The 23640-nt window shown below is 39.5% G+C and overlaps 1 protein-coding gene across 1 annotated transcript in view; it reads left to right on the top strand.

The window, feature by feature from the left end:
• The window catches only part of SMARCC1 (SWI/SNF related, matrix associated, actin dependent regulator of chromatin subfamily c member 1), a 200353-nt gene that overhangs the window by 25653 nt on the left and 151060 nt on the right, over nt 1-23640 (top strand). Inside the window, exon 4 of the mRNA XM_007951765.2 lies at nt 11391-11476. Coding sequence (XP_007949956.2) covers nt 11391-11476 — 86 coding nt within the window. The remainder of the gene's footprint in view (nt 1-11390; nt 11477-23640) is intronic.

The raw sequence follows: 23640 nt of genomic DNA, 5'->3' as shown, positions 1-23640 counted from the left end.
TGGGCAGCTGGTGGTAGTTACTCCCCATGATGAGACTGGCAATCAACTCCATGGTGGGATCTACCACAAGCAGCTGAGTAGCTGCCTTAGGGAATGTGGTCTGCTTCCCCTATATAAGAAGCAACTTTGGGAATGGGTCTCTAGCTTATGGCACGCTTCGACCCTGCATGTAGCCTTGTTGTTGTTCAGCAGCCTGCCATGCACTGCCAACCTTGGGACTTAAAATGAACTTGAATTAATGGCCTGCCATGTGGTTTGGTAACATCGGGCCTATGCCTTTTTACTTGTCAACCTTTGGCTTCGCAGCCTCAGCCGCCAGCAGTTGTCTGAGTGAAGAAACGCCTCTAGCTCCAGTGGGCCAGGAGCAGGAGGCAGAGCTGGACCTCAAGGTTGGGGCTTTCACCCAGTCCCTAAAGCCTGGCACTTTGAACTTGGACTTAAAGCCTCCAAACTATAAGAGAATAAGCTCCTGTTAAGGCCATCCCATTTGTGGTATATTTCTTGTCAGAGCAACACTAGGTAACCAGAATACTGATTCATTTTTCCTTTTTTAAGTCGAAGTGGAACTTTATATACTAACCTCTCAAGTGTTTTTGGTTATCAAACAACTGGCTTAACGTAGGGTACATTGAAGTACAGTGAATTGCTTTAATGTGGCCCTTTCTGGCAATGATCTTATAACTGTCAAAAAATGATTTGAGTGGGACTATGTAGATAATGTGCTTGTCCAGTCCACCAAGAGGATTGGGCAGTTTTGCCTTCCTGCCTGGCTTAAAGGGAACCAATCCCAGAAATAGAGGGGGACCTCACTACGATCAAGAAGAACCAGGAATGGAGCTTATCTTTTGGACCTGGGTTTCCTGCCCTGAGAACCTGCTAGACCCAGGAAACAAAACTGTAACACTGGAGCAATGTGAAATGGCAAGTATTGGCAAAAAGCATGGCAGAGAAATGGTACCAACAGAACCAGGAAATTGGTGCTAGGCGGCTAGAGTGGGCCTGGTGACCCAGGTAGTGAGAAAGCTGAGTGCCTTCAGGCAGGAGACTTCTGGCAGAGTGGGGTGCCTCTGGGCACTTATTAGTGTTGCTGTAGAGCTTTGTAACATTTGCCTGACCAGAACAAGGGCCCAGGCCAAGATTGAGGGCCGGGTATCAGCAAAAAAGCTGTGCTAATTGATGTCTCCTAAACTGTCTCCTGAGTTGTATCATGTTACTTAAGAGTTGATCCTGATCCCGAGTTGTAGCCTGTTAACTTTCCTAATAAATCCTATAGCTCTCAGTATGGTCTATGAGTTCTTCATGGCTGTTGCAAGGAATAATTGAATCCAGCAGAGAAGTAGAGAGTGTTGTGGGAAGGACAGCTGGTGCCAGAACTGGTGAAAAGATTGGAGAGTGGATGTATATGTGACCTCCAACTCATAGGAATCAGCTTTGAGCTAATACTGGTGTTGATTTTCTCTTCTCCTGAAATCAGAAGAGGTCTGACACTATACCATTTTTACAGGTATATTGATCTCATTATATCAGATGGAACCATGAAGTTACAAAGATTTGGAAAAATAAATAGTATTTCATAAAACTGAAAATATATTGTATAGGCAAATATAATATGAATGGAAACAAAAGAAAAAAATGTTTTCACCCCTAGTTAGGTGCCAGTTTTGTATTTTGCCTTTTAAAGTATATCATAAGCAACCATGTTTTAAAACAAATCTTTAAGAAACTAGGCTAGAAGGTCAAATCAGAGTCTAAAGTAGCTGAAGATTTTGAATATGTTTCCAAAGTTTTAAACTTGACATTGCACTTAAAAAAAAAAAAAGTGTGTGTATGTGTGTGTTTACATGAAGTTTAATTTGCAGGTAGAGGAGAAATGAATAATTTTGCTGACTGTTTATGTTCTGCCATTGTATAAATTTTGAAACAGAGAGGCTGTCTTTGAGAGCATGAGACTAAAAAGCAGAGCATAAATGTATATTATTAAAAAAGGATTACAGGCAGCCCTTTAGGTGAATTGGTGTGGGAGATTTACTTTATAGAGCAATGATTCCGTTTCCTTAGAACTTCTTATTTTGAAATATAACATAGATAAGAAAATTAGTAAAATAAATGTTGACTTGACTATAAAGAGAATATTCAAAGGATCAAATTCAGAGATCCAGGATAGAGTGCGAGGAAAAACGTGGCACAAAATTAAAAAACTCAATAATGACCAGAATTACTGGTTGGATGGAGTCTGGTGAGACCACCAATACTGTGGCCTTGGAATACATTCTGTGCCTGGAATAAAGCTCATTCCCAGGGGCTGTGCTAAACGTGCAAGGAGGCCACATCTGACCTCCTCTAACCCCACAAGAGGAAGACAGAATCACCATCAGTAGCCCAAGTCCTATTCTGCAAGGCCAGACATGCTGCCTCCCTCCAGCCCTTTCACCAGCCCTGACACAAACTGTTCCTCCCGCAGCACTCACCACCATTCTACTGGGTTCGATAATTTCACTGCAGTGGCCACACACAACTCACAGATTATGGGGTTTATTAGGGAAGCACCAGGCTATAATTCAAGTTCAGGAAAAGCGCTCAGTCTCTCTCAGCCCCCCCATTTCTCAGCCAGTAGTCTGTCTCAGCCACCCTCCCAGCAGTGCATGTGTCTCAGTATCTCTCAGCAATGCGTGTGTCTCGTTATCTCTCTCAGCAATGCATATCCCTTGCGCCTCTTTCCCAGTGGCTTGTGTCTCTCAGAAGTGCGTATCTCTCAGGAGCGCGTGTCTCTCAGGACACTTTTCTCAGCAGCACGTCCTTCTCAGCCAGCAGTCAGAGAGAGTTCTGCTGCTAGGAGGCCTCCCTTTGAGCTTGGCAGAGTGGCCAAACTAACCAATCATAGCATCAGAATTCTAAGCACCTGAGAGAGAGTGAACTTAACCATAACATTACTTTGTGCCACTCCCAACAGAAATGCCCCAGGTGGATAACTTTTATAATCAGGTGCTCCTCGATTGCTCACAGCAAATTCCACCACGGAGTTTACAAAGACTTTGGTAGCATAGTGCCTAAGGCACTTGACTGCTCACCAGAAGGCTGGCGGTTCAAACCCACCAGCCACTCCTCAGAAGGAAGGTTGGGCAATCCTACTTCCATAGTGATACTGCCTCGGAAACCCAAGGAGGGGTCGCTATGAGTCGGGCTGACTCGACGGCAAACAACAACAACAACAACAACATGGCTAGAAAAGCCATACCAGGTAATTTACTACACTGCAGGCTGGCTCTCAGCCCAAGAGTTAATAAAATGTACATGCAGGCTACTCAACCCAGGGTGACCTACCCACATACTCTATGGAAATACATTCCTTAGAGCAATAGACCATGGGGCACCAGAGGGGCAGCATTCACAGAGGAAATGCAGGACAAACAGGAATGCGTAACTATGAGGGGCACAGTGGGGGAGGGTTACTAGGCAGGGAGGGAGGGAGACTGGGTTAGGGTTGGGCATGGTAAATGGGGAGTGAAACTAAATGTACACGTTTATGTTGAATGTAAAACAAACTCTTAAAATAAAAAATTGGGGGGAAAAAAAACATTCATTTAACTACAGCTCAGGTCAGAAATGGAATATTGGCAGAAATGTAGAAACACTTAAGTATGCCTTCCCCAATCATAAACCTCTTTGTCCTTCCAGAGGTAATCTTTTCCTTGGTTTTCTATAGCAGTATCATCATGTTTGAGTGTACCCCTAAACAGTGTAGTGTAACTTTGCTTGTTTTTGAATTGTATATGAGTGAAATCATGGTAGTATGTACTTCTTTGTCTTGGGCTGTGGCAGAAGTATTTGCAAACAAGAAAACAGATTGAGCCAGAAAGACATAGTTAGTCAGGCTGTTCGGCCATATACCAGTAGATAAACTACTGTAGAAAAAGGAAATAACCAAACCAAACCCACTGCTGTGGAGTCAGATCTGACTCATAGCGACCCCTCCTTGGGTTTCCGAGGTGATATCATTATGGAAGTAGATTGCCCAAAACCTTCCTCCTGAGGAGTGGCTGGTGGGTTTGAACCACCAGCCTAATGGTTGGTAGTCACATGTCTTAGGCACTACTCCACCAGAACTCCCAGAAGAAAGAATATATCTCTGATAAATCTATTCAGCTAACTTCTGGCCCTTATAATTCACTTACTGCTTGAACAATTTCTCTTAGATCAGCACGAGGCTGGTCCCCATGAGGCGGAGGTCAAAGATGTCCCAAATGTCCAAACTACCATGCCACTCCATCATCTCAGACATTAACCCCTCCACCTCCTCCCAGTAATTTCCCCAGTCTTAGGGTTCTGAATTTCACTGTAACGCCTCACAGAACTCACAGACACCCAAGGGTTCGTCTCACGTAGTAGTGGTGGAGGCTGGCAGGCTGGCAAGTCCCAGGTCCATGAGTAGGTCTGGCGGATCCTCCCAACTCTTGGGGTTAGATGAACCTCGATCAGCAGATCAGACGGCGGCGGCTGTCCCAAATCTAGGGGTGAGATGACGATGAGCCAAGGATCAAAGCCGGAGCAGGAGGCAAGCGAATCTTCCCAGGAGAAAACCCTCAGGGAAGCTAAGGGTGGTAATTTTAATTATACCCTCCAGCAAGGCAGGACTCAAGATACATTCCACTTGTGTTGTCCCAACAGAATTAACCTAAATCCCATCACAGAGTCGATTGCCAGTCATTATAGGGAATGACTACTACCAGCTGCCCAGCCAAGTTGATACCTGACCTTAACTACCACACCACCCCAAACAGGCATGGATAATGGGATTTACAAAACACCACAGAATGGAGGACAATGGCTAGAAGGGCCACATCAAGCAATTCACTGCACTTACAAAGGGCAGTGATCCTACATGATCTAGTGTGACCTGTTGGAGCTTGGTGGGCTGTAGAGTATGGGCTGCTGTGTTGAAGGCTTGGGCCTATATGCCAAGTAGAGAGCTTGCTGGGCCAGGTGTTGACCAGATCTCCAGAAAACGGTATGAGCAGTGTTAATAGTAGGTCCATAATCCCATCCCATACCATGTGAATTCACTCATAGAAACTTCAGTTTAATGACATTGTATTTATGCTCTGTTTTACAGATTTTTTGTTTAAACTTTTTTTCTCGGAGCTCCCTCATGTCTTATAACTCTTTTTCCTCCAACTTTATTGAGATAGAATTGATGGACAATAAAATGGTACATATTTTAAATGATGTGGTAAATTCAAGCTAATGAATATTTTCATCACTCCATAAAAAGTTCCTTGTACCAGGTTTGCTGGTCCGATAGAGCCTGGTGGAACCACTGAGACTATGGTCCCTAGCTGCCCTTCAGGTCTGGAATTGAACCCACACCTATGATTTCCAGCCAAAGAAAAGACAGGCATATGAGTTGAACATTTACCTCAAGTAGATACTCTCCTTGGAGAGAACAGTCATGGGAAAAAGAAGGGCTGCTTATGTACAGGGAGACAACTAGGGGGCAGGAGTCCATGGAGGGATGGTAGAAGAGGTAACTATGGGGAGGAAGTGGGAGAGGAGCTGTTGCATTGTGGTAAACTGTGGTCAATGTCATGAGACAAAGTATATGTAAACTGCTGTATGGAAAGTGAATTTGTTCTGTAAACCTTCACCCAAATCACACACACACACAAAAAAAAGTTCCTTGTAGGCATTTGCTATCCCTCTTTCTCCATCCTTGTCCTGTGGCAGCTGCTGCTAGTGTAGATTGATTTGCAATTTCAGTAAATTTATATAGATGTTTTTGTTGTTAGTTGCCATTGAGTTGATTCCAATTCCTGATGATCCCATTATGTACAATTTTCAAGGTATGGCCTTTGGGAAGATCTTCTGAGGTACCTCTGGGAGAGTTTGAACCATCAACCTTTCAGCTAGTAGTTGAGTGCTTAACTATTTGTGCCACCCAGGGACTCCTTACAAAGATGTAAACATACAGTGTATTGGTAGTTAACCAATACATTGTATGATTACATCTAATTAACACATATTTAACTTATAATGAACTGACTGGCAACCAGTACATCTTATTGTTAGTAATAAGAGCCCTGGTAGCATAGTGCCTAAGGCATTTGACTGCTAACCAGAACGCTGGCGGTTCAAACCCACCAGACACTCCTCGGAAAGAAGGTTGGGCAGTCTACTTCTGTAGTGATACTGCCTTAGAAACCCAAGGAGGGGTTGCTGTGAGTTGGGTCCGACTCGACGGCACATGACAACAACACAACATTGTTAGTAATATGTACTAAATACAGTGTTGGCAGTGCGTAATTTGCTGATATTATCAGATGTTCACTCACAGATACTTAATATTACAATTTATAGTTTAAAATACTGCTGTATAGCAAGTAATAATAAAAACTTAAGAAATCTTCAGCTTGTGTCAGAACTGACTTAGGATGGAATCGTTGCAAGGGAACTCTATTGTAGGTCAGGGACTACCTGTATATTCCTTTTTGTCTGGCTTTTTTTACTCAGCGTAATGATTTTGAGATATATCTGTGTTATTCCATGTATAATTTCTTCCTTTGTATTGTAGATTAATACTCTGTTTTACGACTAAACAATTTATTTATCGTTTTAGTAGTTGATGGAAGGGAGCTCTGGTGGTGTAGGGCCTAAGGCATTTGACTGCTAATTAGAAGACTAGTGGTTCAAACCCACCAGCCACTCCTCGGAAGGAAGATTGGGCAATATGTTTCCATAGAGATACCGCCTCGGAAACCCAAGGAGGGGTTGATATGAGTCAGAAACAACTTGACGGTACCCATCTTGTTGTTGTTGTTTTTGTTGGGTGCAGTTGCGTTGTCTCCAACTCATAGTGACCCTATGCACAGCAGAATGAAACACTGCCCAGTCCTGTGCCAGCCATACGGTCCTTGCTATATCTGGCTCATCTTTGCAGCCACTATGTCAATCCATCTCATTGAGGGCCTTCTCCTTCTTTGTTGACCCTCCATTTTACCAAACGTGTTATCCTTCTCCAGCGATTGGTTCCTTCTGACAACATGACCAAAGTAGGTGAGACAAAGTCTGGCCATTCTCACATTCAAGGAGCATTCTGGCTGAACTTCTTCCAGTCCTTTTAGTAGACTGTGGTACTCTTAGCATTCTTCTCCAACACCCCAACTCAAAAGCATCAACTTACTCATTTTCCAGTTGTCACATGCGTAAGAGGCAATTGAAAATACCATGGCTTGGATTGGGCACATCTTAGTCTTCAAGAAGATATCTTTTCTCTTCATCACTTGAAAGAGGTTTTTGCAGCAGATTCGCCCAGTGCAATACATCATCTGATGTCTTGACTGCTGCTTCCATTGGGTTGTAGAACCAAGTAATTTAAAGTCCTTGACAACTTCAGTCTTTTCTCCATCCAACATGAAGCTGTTTTTTGGACCAGTTATGGGGATTTTTGTTTTGTTTATATTGAGGTATAATCCATACTGCAGACTATAATCTTTAATCTTCATCAGTAAGTGCTTCAAGTCATATTCACTTGCAGCCAGCAAAGTTGTGTCATCAATGTATGGTAGGCTGTTAATGATTCTTCCTCCAGTGCTGTTACGTTCTTCTTCATATAATCCGGCCTCTCGGATTATTTGCTCAGCATACAAGTTGAATAAGTATAGTGAAAGTATACAACCTTGACACACTCCTTTCTTGATTTTGAATCATGCAATATCCCCTTGTTTGTTTGAATGACAACCTCCTGATCTATGTACAGAGGAGACCCTTTGTTGCATCTAGGTGGCTGCTTGCAGGTTTTTAAGATACCAGTCGCTACTCACCACAGTAGGAGGTGGAACAATGTTTGTGTAGTATGTTATGCCAGTTGACCTTGATGTCCTCTTCAACTATGGTCCTGAGCCCACCGGTTCAAGTACTCTGCCCCTCTGGGTAGCTGGCTGTGACCAAGAAGTGACTATAACCTTGTCCCTTGTCAGCTCTACTGTATGCCTGGGAATTCTTACAGATCATACAAATACACTTGTTAGGACCATTGTCTGCCAACTCTATACATGGTCTTCGGTACACTCCCCTCTTCATAGATATACCTAATAGTTCAGGCTGTCCATCCATTTATCTACCCATATACCCATGTTTGCTTTCACTGGCAATGCAGTACTGTATGTGCAGAAGGGTTCTTCTTTGTTGTCTGTACCTCCCATGTACTTTTCTTTTGTATTCCTCTTCCTCAGTGCCACCATGTTGATTACTCACATTTGGTACATTGTCCTTCTCTTCACCCAAATCAATACTTGTCTCTACATATATAACAGTGTTCCCTCCCCTCCCCTCGCATCCCTGGTAACCAACAAAGAAAATTTCCTTCCATAAATAAGCCTTTCTTTGACTTTTATAATAACGGACTAATACAATATTTGTCCTTCTGTGATTGACTTATTTCACTTAGGATAATGTTCTCCAAGTTCATCCATATTATGCGGTGTTTTACAGATTCTGCATCATTCTTTAGGGTTGAAAGGATTCCATTGTGTGTATGTACCATAGTTTGGTTATCCAGTCCTCACTTGATGGGCACCTAGGTCATTTCCATCTTTTGGCTATTGTAAATAGTGCTGTGATGAACATGGGTGTGCATATGTCTGTTCTTGTTATGGCTCTCACTTCTTTAAGATATATACCTAGTAATGGAATGGCTGGATCAAATGGTGTTTCTAATTGTAACATTTTAAGGAATTGCCATACTGCTTTCCATAGTGGTTGTACCATTTGACACTCCTGCCAGCAGTGTACGAGAGTCCCAGTCTCTTCACATCCTCACCAGCATTTGTTACTTCCTGTCTCATTGAACTTTGCTACTAGTCCTGGGGTAAGATGGTATCTCGTTGTTTTGATTTACATTTCTTTAATGACTAATGATCGTGAGTATTTCTTCATATGTTTGTTGGCTGCCTGAATATCCTCCTTGGTGAAGTGTCTATTCATGTCTTTTGCCCAATTTTAATTGGGTTATTTGTCTTTTTGTTATTGAGGTGTTGGAGTTTCCTATAAATTCTAGAGATAAGTCCCTTGTCAGATACATCATTGCCGAATATTCTTTCCCAATCTGTAGGTTCTCTTTTGACTCTTTTGGAGAAGTCTTTGGAAGCACATAAAAATTTAGTTTTAAGATGGTCCCATTCATCTACTTTCTCTTCTGCTGTTTGTGCGTTTTGGGTTATGCTTGATAGTCTATTTATGCCATATATTAGGGCCTCTAAATTTGCCCCTAGTTTTTCCTTGAAGAACTCTATAGTTTTAGGTTTCACATTTAAGTCTTTGATCCATCTGGCGTTAGTTTTTGTGTAGGGTGTGAGGTACAGATCTTGTTTTATTTTTCTGCAAATGGATCTCCAGTTTTGCCAGCACCATTTATTAAACAAACATTCTCTTCCCCATTTAATGGATTTCGGCTCTTTGTTGAAGATCAGCTGACCATAGGTCATTGGATCTATTTCTGGGTTCTAAATTCTATTCCATTGGTCTATATATCTGTCATTGTACCAATACCAGGCAGTTTTGACTACTGTAGCTATATAGTAGGTTTTGAGATCCACTCTAGCGTTATTTCTGTCACCAAGGCCATGTTTTCTAATTATTGGTAACTCTTCTTTGTTTCCAACTTTTGCAATCCAATCACCAGTGATAATCGACACATCTTAATTGCATGTCATTCAATTTCAGTCTTTAGAAGTTGGTAGAAATCTTCCAATTTCCTCATCTTTGGCTTTGGTGGTTGGTTCATAGATTTGAATAATAGTAGTATTAACTGATCTTCCTGGTAAGCATATGGGTATTATCCTGTCACTGACAGTGTTGTACTTCAGGGTAGATCTTGAAATAGCCTTTGTGAAAATGAATACCACTCCATTCCTCTTCAATTTGTCATTCCCAGTATAGTAGATCATATGGTTGTGTGATTCAGAATGGCCAAAACCAGTCCATTTCAGCCCACTAATGCCTAGGATATCAATCTTTATGTGTTCCATTTCATTTTTGATGACTTTCAGTTTTCCTTGATTCATACTTCATACTTTCCATGTTCCAGTTATTAATGGATATTTGCATCTGTTTCTTCTCATTTTGAGTCATGCCATATCAGGCAGTGGAGATCCTGAAAGCTTTACTCTATCCATATTGTTAAGGTCGTCTCTACTCTGAGGAGTCAGCTCATCCCTAGTCAAATTTTGAGTGCCTTCTGACCTGATGGGCTCACCTTCTGGCATTATATCATAATGTTTCAGGGCTGTTTGTAAACTTTTCCAGTAATATATCAGTGTTTCACTGCTATTCATAAGGTTTTCACTGGCCAATTGTTTGAGAAGAGGATGGCCTCTTCCTTCTTCTGAGTCTGTCTTCGCCTGAAAGCTCCACTGAAACCTGTCCACCATGGGTAACCTTGCTGGCATTTTACACTGGTGGCATAGGCTCCAGCCTCGCAGCAACACATAAGGCACCACAGGACAACAAACTGACAGACAAGTTAGTCTCCCTTAGTTGTTCCTAACCCTTCTGCACCTGCCTACCTCGGGGCCCACCCTTAAAAGAGATCCGCCTCCAAGAGAAAAGCAGCTCCCGAGCCCCGCACCTGCCTCCCTTGGACTGCAGCCTTAAAATAGAGGTGCCCCCAAATGAAAAGCAGGCCGGAAGCCATGTGCCCACCTACCTCCAGCCCTGGTCTTAAAATAGCAACCTTTTTCATTTTAGTGATTCTTAATATTTGTTACGTAGTTCTTTCAAGTCTGTTCTTTTTTTTTTTAAGAAAATAAGTGCCTGGTGTGTTTCTAACACTTCATTTTGCTTATTAGCCTGTTTGTTGCTTAGTTTAAATTCCTTTTACTTTGTAATATGGAAGTCATTCAGCATAAGTATTTTAATAACAAAAATTTTGTTTAAGTTTTTCTGTAATTTAAAGCCAGGAACCTAAATGGGGAAAAGAAATTATTGGTATACAAATATTTCTTGTTTTACAGGAAAACTATATTAGAAATTGTGTGTGACTGGAATTTTAAACATTTTAAGAAACAGATTTTAAATTTACCCATGACGTTTATATTAGATCACTGTTTTGTCAACTAGTGTTTCTTGTTTAAACATTTTGATCCATCTTTTGTAAATGTTGTTTCTCAAAGACTTTTCTTAAAGAATAATGTTTAAAAAATAGTAATGTTGTGGAATTTTAAAAGAAGTATTTTTTATCAACTTTCAGAAAAATGTCTTTATATCTCAATTCATTCCAGAAAATATTTGTGGAAGTTTCTAAAGTAGCAGTTGTTGTATTTGTGTTTATAAAACTCAGAATTCAGATTTTTTTTGTCAGTAACTTTTTTTTTTCTCCTGTGTATCTTGTATTCTTTTAGGCAAAATGCTTCATGGATTTTAAAGCTGGAGGCACCTTATGTCATATTCTTGGGGCTGCTTACAAGTATAAAAATGAACAGGGCTGGTAAGTTTTTGTATTGATTTGTAATTTTGATATGATATTTAAGTTATTTAATGTTAAGTTCATTCCGTTTCTTTGTATTGTGTTAGAAAATTTTGTAAACACATTATGGTTAAAGTACAAAGTAGGTTGTGCCTGTATCCAAGGCGATTATGAAACAAGTATTATATTTATTAGGCAAGCTGTTTTTTATATATGGTTGTATATAGATAACATACAGCTGTATTCACCATGAAATGTATAACTGTGTTTATAAACTCATTTTATTAGACTCCTTGAATACTATTGTTGTTAGGTACCATCGAGTCAATTCTGATTCATCAGGACCCCATGTGACAGAGTAGAACTGCTTCATAGGTTTTTCTTTGCTGTAATCTTTATGGAGGGAGCTCTGGTAGCATAGTGCCTAAGGCACTTGACTGCTAACCAGAAGGCTGACGGTTCAAACTCACCAGCCACTCCTTGGAAGGAAGATGGGGCAATCTACTTCCGTCGTGATACTGTCTCGGAAACCCAAGGGGTCGCTGTGAGTCAGGTCTGACTCAATGGCACACAACAACAATCTTTATAGAAGCAGATTGCCAGGTCTTTCTCCTGTGGAGCTGCTGGGTGGGTTCAAACTGCCAACCTTCCGGTTAGCAGCCAAGCACTTAACTGTTTGTGCTGTCAGGGCTCTAACTCTGTTTTATGAGATTGTAATGTGTATTATGTGAGATTGGCTGTACAGTTTTTTAACTTTGTTGTTGTAGTTGCCATCGAGTTGACTCCAATTCATGGTGATGCTGTGTGCGTAGTAGAACTGTACTCCGTAGGGTTTCCAAAGCTGTGACCATTTGAAAACATACCTCTGGGCCTGTTTTCTGAGGTTCCTCTGGGGTGATTTGTACTGCCAACTTTCTGTCTAGTAGTTGAATTTATGCCACCCAGAATTAACTTATTCAAAGACTTTGATATTTGTCTTTGATTCCTGAGAGAACCTCTAAAAGCTTAGAATTCCCCAGTGATTAGAGTCTTTGTTATCCATGCAGGTTCCAGGTCATACTTGAGAGTTTATGCTATGAATTAAGTTGAGGATAGAGGCTGGCCATGCAAGAAAGGCCTACCATGTGATGTCAGCCTAACCTCAGAAAAGGAAGAAACTAACAGTTGAGTTCAACCATTTGGGCAGTGATTAAATCAGTCATGACTGTTTAGTGAGACCTCAGTAAAAGCTTTGGGCACTGAACCTCCATGAGCTTCCTGGCTGGTGATAGACATCAGTGTGCAGAGGGTAGTACCTTTGGTACATGGGAAGTTCCATGCTGGAAATCTTTATAGACTCCACCCTGTGTCTTTTTCATTTTTATCCTTTTTGTTATCATAAAACTATAATTTTAAGTATAGCACTTTCTTGAGTTCTATGAGTAAATGATCATACCAAGGGTGCAGTAAGAATGCACAGATTTGTAGCCAGCATGTGAGAAATGAAGGGCACCTAGGACAAGTATAGTATTAGTTCATTGTTGTGGAGGGTCAAGGAAAGGTTTATATATGGAGGAAAACTTTCTTTTTTTGGTTGCCAGGGGTGGGAGGTAGGGGAGGGAACAGTGCAAACAACAACAAAAAAAGCATCGACCCATATCAATTTAGTTTTGTGTATTTCACTGTACATAAATTATATTTCAATAAAGTTCCATTAAAAAAAAAAATTGGAAGACAGCTATCTGGCCAACCGACTGGAAGAGATCCATATTTATGCCCATTCCAAAGGAAGGTGATTCAACAGAGTGAAAAAACTACTGAACAATATATTAGTATCACATGCAAATAAAATTTTTCTAAAAATAATTCTAAAACAGTTACAAGAGGAGGCATGGAATGAGGGATGTCATCAATGTCAGTTGGATCTTGGCTGAAAGCAAAGGATACTAGAAAGATATTTACTGGTGTTTTCTTGACTATGCAAAGGCATTTGACTGTGTGGATCATAACAAATTATGGATAACATTGCAAAGAGTGGAAAATCCCAAATACTTAACTGTGCTCATAAGAAAATTAAAAAGACTAAGAGGCAGCTGTTTGAACAGAACAAGGTGATACTTGTTTAAATGGTTAAAAATCAGGAAAAGTGTGCATCAGTGTTGTATCCTTTCACCATACTTATTCAATCTGTGTACTGAGCAAATTGAACAATGTGAAGAAGAATGTGGAATCAGGATTGGAGGAAGACTCATTAACAGCCTGTGATACACAACCTTGTTTGCAGAAAGTGAAGATAACTTGAAGCACTTACTGAGGAAGATCAAGACTACAGCCTTAATTATAGATTATATCTCAACATAAAGAAAACTCAAATCCTTACAACTGGACCAGTAAGTAGTATCACAATAAATGGAGGAAAGATTGAAGTTGTCAGTTATTTCATTATTCTTGCATCCACAGTCAACGCCCATGGAAGCAGCCATCAAGAAATTAGATGATGTTATTGCACTGGGCAAATCTGCTGCAAAAGACCTCTAAATTTAAAGTGTTAAAACAGCAGAGATGTCACTTTGAAGACTCAGGTGTGCCTGACCTACCTAAGTCCTGGTATTTTCAATACCCTCTGCTGTGACTAATGAGTGTTTAATGTTGGTGGTGCTGAGTTTGAGGGTGATGATGCTCGCCCCATAAAGCCTGGAGTCTACTATATACTTGAAGTCATTTTAGTTTTGTTGCCTGTTTGCAACTTATAATGTCTTTCTGAACTGAGGGGATACTCAACTAAAGTGGGTATTTTACTTTAAGTGTTAAGGTAAAGTTAACCCAGTACATGATGAATGGAAAGGCAAATATTCAGGTCAGTAATCAGGAAAAGTATATATAGGATATAATTTATTATAATAATTAGATAAATAGATATAGACTTAGTGGGTATTTACTAGAACTTTTTACATATGAGTGGCAGTTTAATGTATATGAGAGTTCATTGCTATCAGAGGTAGCTACTGCTCTTCAGTTCCTTTTCCAGCTCTTAGGGTGTTTCCTGATCTAAGACTAACAGCATACCTGACTTGGAATAACCTACTGAACCAAACCCATTGCTATTTAGTTGATTCCGACTCAGAGTGACCCTATAGGACAGAACTGCCTTATAGGGTTTCCAAAGCTGTAATCTCTATGGAAGCAGACTGTCAAATGTTCCTCCTGCAGAACATCTGTGAGTTAGAACTGATGACCTTTTGGTTAACAGCCAAGCTCTTAACCACTTTGCCACCAGGATTCATTTGGAAGCGTAGAATTCAAATGCCCTAGTACTAGCTCTGCGTTCCCAGTTGGAAATGTTTTCTCAGTTGTCTTGTTCGTGTGGCGTTCCAAGTCCCAACCTGAACTCTAGAGAGCCCAAAGTAAAATGGTATTTCCTGCGTCAGGTATTGAAACTCACTTTGTGTCCTCAGTGGCAGGACAAGTAAATGCATATTTTTAAAAATTTTATTAATATAGTTGTTAAAAATATACGCAGCAAAACATAGACCAGTTCACCAGTTCCTACATGTACTATTTAGTAAAACTGATTACATTCTTTGAGTTGTACATCCATTCTTACCCTCCTTTTCTCGGTTGTTCCTCCCTCATTAACATAACTCACTGCCTCTTAAAGTTCCTATCTTCTTTTTCGAGTTGGTGTTGTCAGTTTGATCCTATATAAATAGTTCTGAAACAATGGTAATGCCCAAGCCAGGTGTTTTTTACTAGTTAAGCCAAACTGTTATTTTGTTTTAAGAGGACTTTAAGGGGTGTTTTCGGTTTAAGATTTAGAGATTGTCTCCGGGTGGTAGTTTCAGGAGTTCATCCAGCCTTCATGGCTCCAGGAAGTTAGGAGACCATGAGAATTTGAAATTATATACTGTATTTTTTCCCTTTTGATCAGGATTTCTGTGTAGAATCTTGGACCAAAATGTTCAGTATTGGTAGGTCGGCCCCATCAACCTATCTTTTGGTTTCATGGCAAAGGAGGCAGTTGTCTAGGAAGAAATTAGTCATGTATTCCATATCCTTTTCCCATTCCTCCTGACTTTCCTTCTTCCTCTGTTATGCCAGGTAAATCGAGACCAGTTGTGCCTTGGATGCTACTTGCCAGCTTTTAACACCCCAGGCACTACATATTGAAGTAGGAGGTAAAACAGAAGCACTAAACACATTACTAGGCCCGTTAACTATATATTCCATGAAACCATGACCCTAAACCTCCAAATCAAGGAACCAAATTCATGAGAATTTTGGTTGTACCTCAGCAGCTACTGTTGTTTTTATGTTGTTGTACAAGTCAATTTTACAACTTTTGCCAATTTAAATTTTTACAGGTGTACAACTTACACCAATTGCAATAATAGGCTGTGCAAGCCTACCCTTAATCAATACAATGTATCCATCACTATTACCTACAGTGAAATATTTGTATCTGAAAGGGTTTATGGTATGTCTTAGGCTGGGCTCTCTAGGGAAGGAAAACCAGTGAAGCTTATATGCACAGGGGGTGGGGAGAGGATTTTATTTCAAGCGAATGGCTCATGCTGTTAGAGAGGGTGGCAGGTCCCAAGTCTATGGGTCAGAGGTCAAGGTGGAAGCTCCTCCTGACTCATGTTTCTACAGAGGCTGATCAACCCAAGATTTGCAAGTAGTACAGTGGGCTACTGGCTTTGGAAGCTGAACGAATTCAAGATTGGCAGGTGCTAAAATGACAGATTATTGGCTCACAGGCTGTGAAGGCAGCAGGCAGTATGGCAGGTATTCAAGTCCAGATGATGATGAGCCAGATGTAGTATATCAAGCAAAAAGCTAGAGAGCTTTGCCAGAGCTTTTCTCTTTATATTGGAAGCAGGCCACACCTCAAAGAAAACGTCCTTTCATCTGATTGACGCTCATAGCAAATGTCATCATGGAGGATGAGCACATCATAAGTGTTAAACCGCTTAGAATCAGCCAAGTTGCCACACAACTTTAACTATCCCACGGAGGTTTAGAAAGATATGTAAAATTGTGAAAAGTTCCTTGTAAATTAAAAATGGAGTCAGAAAGGAAGTAGTGAAGGATAGCAATAGGGACCTTAAGAGGAACCAGGAATAAGAATTTTTCCTTATGTCTTTACTCAGGTTATACCAGAATTACCCCTTTCAGGTATAATTACACACCCAGTTACAGTGCACTCCCTTCCCCTGTGACTTACATACTGGGGGTGAATGCATCACATATACTCTGACAGTGCATATTTTAGTAACCTTCCACCTTCTTTGTGGTGCACGTTTATAGTAAGAAACAGCCCTGAGGAACATTCTTAAGGTAATAATCTAAGCTGCAATAAACTTTTAATTTATTGTATTACTAAATGGTAGTGCATGTTTAAGGAGAGATGATGCTGTTCATTTTTGTTGTTGTGAGAGTAATACATGAATACATACTTGAAGAACAACTAAGAACAACAGTATACGGAATAAAATTTGAGTCTCTCTTCTCTTCCCTACAGTGTGTCTCCGCTCTATGCTAAGTAAATACTGTTAAAAGGTATATATCCTTCCAAGTCTTTTCCTGTGCTTTTTATGTTCATGTGAATGTAGTTTTTATTGTTTTAGCTAAATAGTATCACACTGTATGTGTTCCATAATGTTTTTTCTTTATATATACTATTGATGTACCCACCAGCCACTCCTCGGAAGGAAGGTTGGGCAATCCTACTTCCGTAGTGATACTGCCTCGGAAACCCAAGGAGGGGTCGCTATGAGTCGGGGGCGACTCCACGGCAAACAACAACAACAACAATTGATGTGGCAATCTTAACCTCTGGATCGATCATCATTTTTTTCTTGTCTTTTATTTTCTTTTTAATTATCTGGTTAGTGTGAAATACCACAGTGCTACCCCATTTTATACAAGAGGACTGGGAATTTGGGGTGGAGGAGTGAATTATATGTTCACTATATGTTCTTTAGGTACATACTGGAGTGTATCTGATATATTCCTAAAAATATAATTGCTGAGTCTATCAGTTATCTGTTGTTGCAATAATTCTGCAGAAGCTACAGGTGTAAAACCTCAGTGACATACAACAATAACATTTATTTTTGCTGAGCATTGGTATGTCTGGGCAGCTTTGATCATGGTTGATCCTGGTCACTCTCAACTGGGTCACTTACATTCTGCAATTAACTGGAAGGTCCCCTGGAGGTTGGCTAGTGTAACATGGCCTCAGTGGTATGACCTGTCTCTCTGCTTTATGTTATCTCTCATCCTTCAGCAGACTGGCCCAGGCTTATTACCCCACCAACAATATTTTGAGGGTGCCTTTTCCCCTGTCATTAGCCAACAGTGTATATGTATTACCCACCTTTTGATTTTTGTCAATTTATGACAGATTTTAAAATGTCTTAAAATTTTAGTTTTAATTTGCATTTCTGTTATTGACAGGCATCTTTTATTATAACAAGTAATGGTTATTTAAATATTCTAGGTAATTTGAAAATAAATGAGAGAAAATCTTTATATTCATGATTATATCATTTATCTGATTTATCTTTTCTCAGTATTTTTATATTTTAAATACTTTTTTGCTTACATAGCATCCTGTTGATTTAGGAACATTTTGTTTCATTTATTTTTAAACTTTTCACTGTTACTTGGGTGAAATTTTACAGAGCAAATCAGTTTTCCATTCAACAGTTCACACACATTTTGTTTCATGCCATTGATAGCAATCCCTGCAATGTAACATCACTCCTCCCAGTTCCTATGTTTCTCCTTTCCATGCCTCTTTCCTCCTCCTTTCCTCACCCTTCCTGCATTCTCAGCTTTGTCCTTGGGCAAATGCTACCCTTTTAATCTTGAGTAGTTCCTTGTTCTAAGGAATGTGTACCTTCCTAGAGTTATTGTCCCACTTTATAGAGCTGTCTGTTGTTTGACTGAAAAGGAGGCATGGGAATGAGTTCAGTTCCATGTCTGAAGGGTGACCAAGGGCCATGGTTTTGCAGCTTCCACCAGTCTCTATCTGACCAGTAATCCTGTTTTTTGTTTTTATTATTTTGAATTTTGTTCCACATAATTCCCCACTCTAGCCACAGCCTCCTATTGTGATCCTATTCAGATCAGTTGGTAGTGGTTGCTGGGCACCATCTAATTCTTCTGGTCTCCGGATAGTGGAGGCTGAGGTTCGTGTGTTCTAGTCCTTTGGACTGATTGTTTCATGTGTCTTTGATTTTTTTTTTTTTCCACTCTTCTTTGTTCTGGACAGGGAGAGACTAATAGTTGCATCTCAGATGGTTGCTCACAAGCTTTTAAGACTCCAGTTGCTACTCAGCAAAGTAGGATATAGAACATTGTGTTTGTGGACTTTGTGCCAGTTGACCTAGATATCCCCTGAGTCTATGGTCCTGGGTCCCCAGTTCAGGAACATTTTAATCTATCATATTACTATATCTTTGCTTGGCAAACCATTTTAGGTTTTAATGATAGAAAACGGCGTTTCTATATTTGTAAAATGATATTAGCCACTATTTACGGTCATCCTTTTTCAACTTTATATAACTTCATCTGTGAATACTTCACTATGTGTTTCTAAAACTAGGCTTTCTACTCGTTTTATTTTTCTTCACTTTTACCCAGGTTAATGCATGTCTACCCTCTAATTAGTGGTTTAGCCTACCTTCCCCACCCCTGGTCAGCATCAAAGAAACCCTTTTCTTGACTTTTTACATTAGTGGTCTCATACAATATTTGTCCTTTTGTGATTGATAAATTTCACTCAGCATAATGGCCTCTAAGTTCATGTTGTAAGATGCTTTTCAGATTTCATCATTGGTATGTAGTATTCCATTCTGTGTTTATACTATAATTTGTTGATCCATTCCTCTGTTGATGGGCATTTAGGTTGCTTCAGTCTTTTTGCTATTGTGAATAGTGCTGTGATGAACATGGGTGTGCATATATCTGTTTGTTTCATGGTACTTATTTCTCTGGGTTGTATATCTGGTTGTGAGACTGCTGGATCATACAATATTTCTGTTTCCATCTTTGTAAGGAACTGCTGTAGTGTAAAACTGGATTTTCTTGAAAAGTATAACCACAGTGGCATTATTATAACTAAGAAAATGAACAGTAATTTCTCAGTATTATCAAATATCCACACTATATGTTTTCCTGATTATTCCATGAATGATTTTCATATTTTGGTTGAATCGATATCTGAACAAAGTCCATACATTACATTTGGTTAATATGACTCTTTAAGTCTCTTTTAAATGATGTGTAATTTTCCTTTCCACTCTCTTTTCCTTGCAAGTTTCTATTTTAAAAAAATTAGGTTTGTTTTATAGAGTTGTCCATGCTCTGGATTTGCTAATGTATCCCTAGGATATCATTTAACATGGTCTCCTAAATTTTAGTAAATTGGTAGTTAGATCTAGAAGCTTGATATGTAATGTAGGTTCAGTCTTTTTGGCAATAGTTCTTTGGAGATGGTGTTACATTCCTCCATCCAGAGGCACATGTCTGATTGTTTCTTTTTGTGATGAGCAGACATTGATGTTCATTGCTTGGAGTCATTATTTCATTATGTTGACTTTGTTACAACTTTATTCTAATTTTGAAAATTAGTGTGTAGGTATTCTAATGTGTAAATATAGATCCTTAATGTTATATAGATCATTTCTTACTTTTTAAAAATATATATATATATATATATATATAATTTATTAGAAACAGATAATTCCGTAATATAAAAAGAACTTCTACCTCTAAGAAATAAAAAATTATAAGGAAAATATAAACAACTCTGTAGAAAAAAAGTAAAAGCTAGTATGTATAACTAGTTTAAAAATGAAATGTAATTGGTTCTCTTTTTTTTGTTTGTTTCTGTGCATTTTTTTTTTTTTTTAATTGTGATTTGGGTGAAAATTTGCAGAGCAAATTCACTTTCTATATAGCAGCTCACAAAAACTTTGTCTCATGACATTGACCACAATTCACCACAATGCAACAAGCTTCCCATTTCTTATTGTTAAGGAATGGTTTTCTGTCGTTCTTTGTTTATTTAGCTGGAATACTTTTATGAAGAGACACAGTAGTTGGTTACTAGGAAGGTTATGTACAAGAAGCAAAAACACCTATTGTGGAGTTAATTTTCACCCCATGCATATTTACAATAAAGACAAGATAAATTCTTAATTCTTTCTCTTTGTTAACAGGTTCATTTAACTTTTATTTTCATTTGCAGGTAAATCTAGCTGTCAATTTTTCTTTTTCTAATGACTTCTTTCAGAGTATTTCTTTGATTTCTAACAGAGGCAGTTTCCTTCACCCACAGCATCTGAATCATTTATCAAGGGAACAGTTGCTGTATGAATAATGAATAAAGTCCTATATAAGCAATTCTAGTAAGCAATGTACTTGTGTGTATAGTTCTTCTGTTATCAGAAGCCTGTGAAAGGGTGACCCTCCCTCTTTTTTTTTAAAGGGGGAGATTCCCATATCTCTCCTTTTATGGCGCTGAGATAACCAGTGGGAGGCTATCAGCTGTAATGGGGATGTCTCACTGTTAGTTGATTTATAGCAACCCTGTATTCGTGGAGTAGAACTGTTATATAGAGTTGTCAATGCTGTGACCTTTTAGAAGCAGATAGCCAGGCCTGTGTCCTGAGGTACCTCTGGGTGGATTTGATTTGCTAATCTTTGGGCTAGTAGTCGAGCGCTTACCTATTTGTACCACTCAGGACTCACAGATGTCCCCAAAGTCAATTGATAATGGGTTGTCCTGCCAGTTAGTGGAAATTGCTTGGAATTTCTAACCTAACCCTTCCTCAGAAAGGGGTAAGGGAAGGGAATACTCAGAAGCCAAAAAATGGACACCTATGTTTATTGCAGCATTATTCACAATAAGTACAAGGTGGAAACGACTCAAGTGTTCATCAATGAATGAATAAAGAAAATGTAGCATATAAAACAGGAGTCTTGGTGGCACAGTATAAGGCTTGGCTGCTAAGTAAAAGGTCTATGGTTTGAATCCAGCAGCCTCACAGTGGGAAAAAGATGCAGCAGTCTGCTTTCATAAAGAATACAGTGAAATATTATTAAACTTCAATGAAGAGAAATGAAGTTTTGATACATCTTCACCATGGATGAATCTTGTGAAAACATTCACAGTTTTCACATGCTGAGTGCAATTAGAAACAAAAGGGCAAATATGGTATGAACCCCCTGATATGAAACATCCAGAAGTAGCAAATGCATAGGAAACAAACTTTTTCAGCTGTTACTAGGCGTGGGTGTTTCACTGCAATTGATATGGTTTTCAGTGGCCAGTTTTTCCAGAAATGGATGGTTGACCCTGTCCTTCTTCCTTGTCTGTCTTAGTCTGGAAGCTCTGCTGAAACTTGTCCACCATGGATGCCCCTGCTGGTATTTGAAATACCAATGACATAGCCTCCAGCCTTACAGCAGCACTCAAGCCACAACAGTATGACATGTTGACAGAGTGGTTGGTTGCATAATGATATCCTAAGATACCAATATCCTAGGCATTTGTTGTTGTTGTTGTTATGTGCTGTCAAGTTGGACCCGACTCATAGTGACCCCTTCTTGGGTTTCCGAAGTAGTATCACTATGGAAGTAGGAATGAATGCCCAACCTTCCTTCCGAGGAGTGGCTGGTGGGTTTGAACCACCAGCCTTCTGGTTAGCAGTCAAGTGCCTTAGCCACTATGCTACTAGTGAGCTGAAATGGACTGGTACTGGCCATTTTGAATCATACAATCATGTGGTCTACTATGCTGCGAATGTGAAATTGAGAAGAAATGGTGTTTCATATATCATCAAAAAGAACATTTCAAGGTCTACATTGAAGTATAATGCTGTCAGTAATAGGATAATATCCACACGCCTACAAGGAAGAGACCAGTTAATGATTCTTACTCACATTTACATATCAACCACCAAAGTGAAAGATGAAGAAAGTGAAGATATTTTACCAACTTATGCAGTCTGAAATTGATCAAACATGCAGTCAAGATGTATTGATAATTACCAATGATTGGAATGTGAAAGTTGGAAATAAATAAGAAGCATTATTTGTAGTTGGAAACACAGCCTTGGTGATAAAAATGATACTGGAGATCACTTGATGGAATTTTACATAACCAATGACATATTCATTGCAAATACCTTTTTCAGCAATATAAATGGCAATTACACACATGGACCTCACCAGCTGGAATACACAGGAATCATATTGACTACATCTGTGGAAAGTGGGGATGGAGAAGCTCAATAGCATTAGTCAAAATGGGGCTGGGAGCTGACTGCGGAACAGACCATCAATTGCTCATATGCAGATTTGTAAGTTAAAGTTGAAGAAAATTAAACAAATTCACGATAGCGAAATCATGACTTTGATTATATCCCACTTCTTTTGATGATCGTCCATAGTATTGAATATCTAAAGGCACTATATTTGCCATGTCATAGGATATGAATGTACAGGCAGTTCGCAAAGAAATGCTAGATATTTTGTCTTACTTATTAAGGTGTATTTAGGCTCTAATGAAACATGAGTAGCTCAGTATTAGAATTTTGCCTTCATGCAGGAGACCTGGGTTCAGTTGCTGGCCAGTGCAGCTCATGTGCAATCACCACTCATCTGTCAGTGGAGCCTTGTATGTTTTTATGATGCTGAATAGGTTTCAGCAAAGCTTCTAGAACAAGACAGAGTAGGAAGAAAGGCCTGGTGATCTATTTCAGAAAATCTGGCAGTGAAAATCTTGTGACTCACAATGATCTGATCCACAATTGATAATGGAGATGACACATGACAGGCAGCATTTTGTTTCTCTGGGCAAATGATTGCTGTGAGTCAGGGACTTGACATCAGGTAACAACAAGAAGAACCTCTTGAAGGCATAATATTTATTGCTGATTTTCTCTGCAGTTTAGAGTGATGAGAATATTAGACACTTGGCATTATGTTTAATGGCCCAGTTTTAGGATTTAAGTAAACATGACCCTGTTCATTACTCCTAGTTGTGGTCAAGTGTGTGGTATCATAGAAAATGAAAAAATGAATAGTAGGAGATTGCTGAGGAATAATCATCTTCTGGAACTTTTCATCATAGCTCTGGAAAAAACTTGTGAGACGTGCCAAATGTGCTCAGTTCTTTTTTTTTTTTTTTT

The sequence above is a fragment of the Orycteropus afer genome, unplaced genomic scaffold (assembly GCF_000298275.1).
Source record: "Orycteropus afer afer isolate SDZICR_OR568_19922 unplaced genomic scaffold, OryAfe1.0 scaffold00311, whole genome shotgun sequence".
Taxonomy (NCBI): Eukaryota; Metazoa; Chordata; class Mammalia; order Tubulidentata; family Orycteropodidae; genus Orycteropus; species Orycteropus afer.
The sequence above is the reverse complement of the archived record's forward strand: the minus strand, read 5'-3'. Positions and strand labels throughout refer to the sequence as shown.